Raw genomic sequence first — 5,795 nt, forward strand, 5'->3', positions numbered from 1 at the left:
GTTTACTACTCAGTTTTCTGTTGTACAGCACTTGGGTGCGTTTATGAGAGTCCTTAGGTGTAGGTACAAACAAGATCCCTTCCCATTCCACAACAAACGCATTGCGTTTATAGACCCGTGGTTCACCAGTGAAATGGTTCACCGTCATTATCCGATGTTCAATATACAGGTGATCCACATCTTCTATCCACTTCAATATACATGGTTCACCGTCATTATCCGATGTTCACCGTCATTATCCGATGTTCAAGTCCGAACCCAAGTTTGATTCCATCAGATGAATAAACTAATTTGAAGTGGATAGAAGATGTGGATCACCTGTATATTGCTCCACAAACTGGAGGCGATCACTGGGTGGCGCTGCACGTGGATCTCAACAGAAGGCATATTGATTGCTATGATAGCATCGTGGGACAAGTAACCAATGACAGTGAGCTTAGAATGCTGAATGCTTGTAGGGCGTTTACGCGGATGATTCCAGCAATGATGAACGCGAACGTTCCTCACGAAATTCTTAAACCTACTTTCAAACAGTTTACCTTAAGGAGGAGGACAGTCTCCAAGGTCCTGCAAAACATACAGATTGGTGACTGTGGCGTGTACGCTTTAAAGTTTATAGAATGTCTAGCGCTTGGTGTGTCTTTCGATGGAATCTGTGATCAAAACATCCAGGGTATACGTGTTAAAATGGCAGCAGAAATCTTCGATGAGTCACCTGATTTTATGAATCAGTTCACGTAAAAAACATTTGTATTTCTTTTGGTAGGTAGGACTTGCACTTTGGATATGTAAAAAAACCTTTGGATTTCTTTTGGTAGGAATTGTACTTGGATATGTAAAAAAACATCTGGATTTCTTTTGGTAGGAATTGTACTTGGATAAGAAAGTTCTTTGTTTAGTATCTTTTCAATGTTACGGCTGAGTTATGTACTTCACACGGCTGAGTTATAATTAAATATTGAATAAACATATATGTTATGGCTGAGTTATATATTTCGAACGGCTGAGTTATCTACTTCGTACGGATGAGTGAGTTATGGCTGAGTTATGTACTTGGTACGGCTTCGTTTAGTCTTTCGTGCCGTGCCTCGATATTACTAAAAGTGTTGTTGGGGAAGCCCAAACAATAATTCTATGCCTGCTCAGATCCACACGCGTAATCAATTTATAAAGTTAGCTTTCTCACAATATATTATACAAAATAATTAAAAAATTGAACTCAAAATTCGAATAAAAAATCTTAAAATTCCGACAAAGTGACTAAGTGATGGCTGAGTTATTGACTTACACGGCTGACTTATAAAATATTCGTAAATTTACATTATTATAAATCAACATTTAAATGTTAAATTGACTTATGAATATTACAATTATTATAACCAATAAAAAATAATATTTATAGAGAAAGATTGATTTTTACACACTCTCACCAAGGATGTCTAAAACATGACGTATAGGGGTTAGGGTTAGGGTTAGGGTTGGGGTTTAGGGTTTGAGATGTAGGGTTCAGATTATTTGATTTTTGGATTTGGTTCTAATGTGTTTTAATGTGTATGGTTTAAGGTGGTAATATGGATATAATAATATTATTACCATTTGAATATTTTTTTAAAAAATCAAAAAATCAAAAAAATTTTGGTTATTTCCGGTTATGGGTCGGTTATATTAATATCTAACAATAAATAATCCAAAATATATTGTAATTAAGTAGATTAGCCTAATATAACCGAAATTAAGCCGAATATATCCGAAATAAACCAAACATACCAATTCAAAAATATCAAATTGGAAAATTTATTTTATCGGTCGGTTCGGTTTAGTCGGTTATTTAGTCATTCTAATAAATAACCCAAAATATATTGCAATAAAGTAGATTAGCCTAATATAACCGAAATTAAGCCGAATATATCCGAAATAAACCAAACATACCAATTCAAAAATATCAAATTGGAAAATTTATTTTATCGGTCGGTTCGGTTTAGTCGGTTATTTAGTCATTCTAATAAATAACCCAAAATATATTGTAATAAAGTAGATTAGCCTAATATAACCGAAATTAAGCCGAATATATCCGAAATAAACCAAACATACCAATTCAAAAATATCAAATTGGAAAATTTATTTTATCGGTCGGTTCGGTTAAGTCGGTTATTTAGTCATTCTAATTTGAGGGTTGGCTGAGATATCGTCTATTGACGGCTGAGTTATAATTAATCAGCGAGATTCTCGGGACGCAGCGAAAATCTCGCTGCACTCTGGTTGGTGGATTCAGCGGCGGTTACTTCCCATAATCCCGTACAAATAGGTTTGAGAGCCTGAGAGATTGAAATATTCCAACCTCCACAACTTTCCAAGATATAGAGAGAAAGAGATGGTGACTACTCGATCTGCGAGGCTGAGACGGGCTCGGGAAAGGATAGCCGCTTTGGCGAGCGGTTCCAGCCGAACTGAAACGTCGAAAAATCCCTCTGCCCAAGAGGGCGTGGAAACGTTCCGCGTTCGCGCACCTGTTCTGCATGTCGATATGACGGGTGCAGAAGGGAGCCTCGTATGTCAGGAACTCCGAAGGTATCGAGCTCGCCGCTATAGGCTGGGGGCTCACCTTATGGCGAGACGCCGTAGATTGGCCGAAGTCTGTCGGCTTTATCGTTTGGACGGGACTATTCGGGTCCTGAACGAAATATTCGCCGAAAGTTTCTTCTTGGAGAAGTGGCGTATGACCGGGCTGCTCGCCGCGCATGCGGCGTGCCAAGAGCTGGTGGCGAGTATGGAGGTGCCTGTCCTTTTTGAGGCTGACTGTCAACCTCTCGAAGATACCGCGCACCCGTTTACTGTGGATATCTGGGCCTACCGGGCTTCCATAGAGAGATTAAGGCGGTACGCCAATTTCCTGGAGTCGGCCGGCCCAATTTTCCGTGAGAGGCACTTGGTCGAGGGCCCGTGTTCCTTTTTGGAAAACTTGGCGTCAAGAGGCATCGAAGTTCCGAGGGAGAGACTGGAGACCCTAAGGCTAGCTCGTTAGTTCTGGCGAACCGAACTGGACAAGGTAACGGTGGAGGAACCGCTGGCAGATGATCTATCAGGTCCACGGCCTCCACTTCGTCTACAGGACCAACCCAGACGGTGATGGTGAAACCCCGACCGTTCCGGACTTAGAATTTGGACGGTTTTTTCTTTTTCTCATCTAGGACCCTTAGTCATCTTAGGTGTTTTATTTTAACGCTCGGTTCGGTTTAGTTAATTAAACATACCAATTCAAAAATATCAAATTGGAAAATTTATTTTATCGGTCGGTTCGGTTTAGTCGGTTATTTAGTCATTCTAATTTGAGGGTTGGCTGAGATATCGTTTATGACGGCTGAGTTATAATTAATCATGACTGAGTTATAATTAATCATGACTGAGTTATTAAAATAGATTGATAAAACATCACAACATAGAAAGTTCATATCAATTCCAAAAAAAAAAAAAAAAAACAACGGAGCTTGACTAATCTCACAGATACTTGTTCAAGCTCTCAAACTTCTTCTCCAGCGCGTCATATTTCTTTTCCAAATACAAGATCATTTCTTCTTGAATCTCGATGCGCTTCTTGGTTGCATCCAAGTCCTGCTTCATCTCATTCTTCTCCTCCTGAGTAACCCTAAACTCTTCGCGCACTGCATCAGTCCACCACTTCCTGAAACCGCAGCCTTGACCGGGACCCTTACAAATAGTACATAATTCATATTAGACTAAAAAAAAAGTCAGAAACAGAACACAAAACTCAACAATAAGAGTACAAAAATCTTTACATCTGTGATGTCATACGGACAACTGAAATAACGTTCTCCTCTCGTGGTAGGATCATTAGAAGTGGCAACGAGAAGCACCGCACCGCAATTACACCCGATTGGAACGCCCTTGTCTCGCCTCCGGATTTCGCCGTACCTCATTTTCATATTTATTTCATTACGATTCAGTTCCTACAGTTCCACAAACACAATATTAAGATAATGCTTTGAGATTTCAGATAGTCTAGAGATCTACCTCAGCTAGTGCTTCAGAAGCAGTTTTCTCATCAGCCCTGGAGTTGCCGCCGTATATATCTCTATTTGCCATCATCTTGACTCGATCTCGATTACTGAAGCAATAAATCACACCAAATCCCTTAATTTATACTAAAACAATATATCGAACGACGTCGTTTGACAGTAATATACTTGAAGGCTGAGTTGTGTTCTTTACACGACTGACTTAGGATAGTCAGTTAAATTAACAACTTTGTTATGGCTGACTTATGCAACGGCCATAATAATGGTATTACGGCTGAGTTATCCGACGGCCACCCTATTAATTTATTATATACCCGCTGGGAATGCAAAAAGGGTTGTTGGGAAGACGCAAACAATAATTATGTTTCTTGTTATCATTCATACGCTTAATAAAAATATTTTAAACGATTTATTATTAAAAATAAATTTAAAAATTTGAATTCAAATTTTTTATGTATTTTTATTTATTATTAAAGAAGGGCCAGTATGTGTGGTCACTCACATAGATCATTTTCAATTTCTCTCTCAGGCGGCATTCCCGAAGCACTCGTCTTTTTAGCTTGCTCCGACGTCGGCGAGCCATGGCTCGCCGACGTTGGAATCTTCCTCTCGTGTGTTTCCTCCCCGTTCTTTGCTTTGTAGATCTCGCGCTGTTTAAGGACAGAACCTCCTTCTCTTTTTCGTGCTTTGCTCAGGGATAGCAGAGACGGTTCACCAGAATTGTTTTTGGGGTCTCTTTGTTTGTCTCCGTTGCTGTTCTTTTGTCGGTGTTTCTCAGAAGTTCGTGTTGTCATCTGCGACTCCTTTCTCCTGTGAGCTATTGGTCTCGCAACCTCCCGCCGTCGTGCTGTGTGGATTCTCCTTCGAAGGTCAAGGCACTTAGACCGGATCCTGCTATTTCGCGGGGAAACTTCTCCTCCGTCAACCGCCGCTACGGTGCTCCGTTGTTAGATCTGAAGGTCATGGCTGCTTCTCGTGGATACTTCTCCGCCGTCAACCGCCGCCATGGTGTTCCGCTGTTCGATCTAGGGTTTTCTTTCCTGAAGCAGTGGTTGCTTTCTTGTTGGGCCAGGCCCATGAAGTCGTCTCTAAGGATTGGTTCTATTTCCTTCTTGGACCCTCCTATCATCAGGCCCATTTGGATCTTTTATTTGGTATGGCCTTTTAACCGTTGCGCTCATCTTCAAACTCGACGGTCTTCCGCCGGCTTATCCTTTGAGCTAGGTTCCATCGGACACTTCTCCGGTCGCTTCACCGGATACTCCTCCGGCTTGTCTGTCAACTTCTCCCTTGGTATCGCCCTGCTCGCGCCTGAGGTAGGCCCTGTTTTCTTCCAATCTAGATCCGCCTCTTCTGGCTCGGATTCCGCCCTTATCCGGCGAAGTTTGTTTATCGGATATTTCTCCGAACCCTCCCTGCTCGCGTCTGAAGCAGGTCTAGGATGTTTCCAGAAGAAAACAACCTCTTTTGGTTTGTTTTTCGTTTTAACGTCACCATACATTGTGACTATCTCCGTTCCAGTTGATGACTCTGTGTTGTTTGCGTACTCTATCTTGGATTTGATTCTGATAGGTTGCTTCATCACTTCTCCTGGTGCCATATCAAGCTCCCTACAGCTTGTGTCTCTATGTTTAATTCCTTCTTGCTCATGTACTTTTGCTGTTCACTTTTGCGACTCGGGTTTGTCCGAATTTGCCATATCATCTGTATCTTTCTGATTGAATTAAGAGTTTGGGTGCACAAAAAAAAAAAAAAAAAAAA

At 41.0% G+C, this 5,795-nt stretch overlaps 1 protein-coding gene across 1 annotated transcript; it reads right to left on the reverse strand.

Moving 5' to 3' along the window:
- On the reverse strand, positions 3,469–3,956 carry LOC104770856. The gene is made up of 2 exons (XM_010495317.1): positions 3,795–3,956; positions 3,469–3,705 (listed from the first exon to the last, which is right to left on the reverse strand). The coding sequence occupies exons 1-2, from the start codon at positions 3,939–3,941 to the stop codon at positions 3,496–3,498; spliced, it is 357 nt and encodes a 118-aa protein (XP_010493619.1). The 5' UTR covers positions 3,942–3,956; the 3' UTR covers positions 3,469–3,495.

This window comes from Camelina sativa, chromosome 20 (assembly GCF_000633955.1).
Source record: "Camelina sativa cultivar DH55 chromosome 20, Cs, whole genome shotgun sequence".
Classification (NCBI taxonomy): Eukaryota; Viridiplantae; Streptophyta; class Magnoliopsida; order Brassicales; family Brassicaceae; genus Camelina; species Camelina sativa.

Excerpts from the sequence above, each read along its gene's own strand:
- LOC104770856 (XM_010495317.1), bottom strand. The coding sequence starts at position 3,941 with ATGAAAATGAGGTACGGCGAAATCCGGAGGCGAGACAAGGGCGTTCCA. Across the intron at positions 3,706-3,794 it reads GTCCGTATGACATCACAGAT|GGTCCCGGTCAAGGCTGCGG; the intron begins GTAAAGATTTTT and ends ACTATTTGTAAG.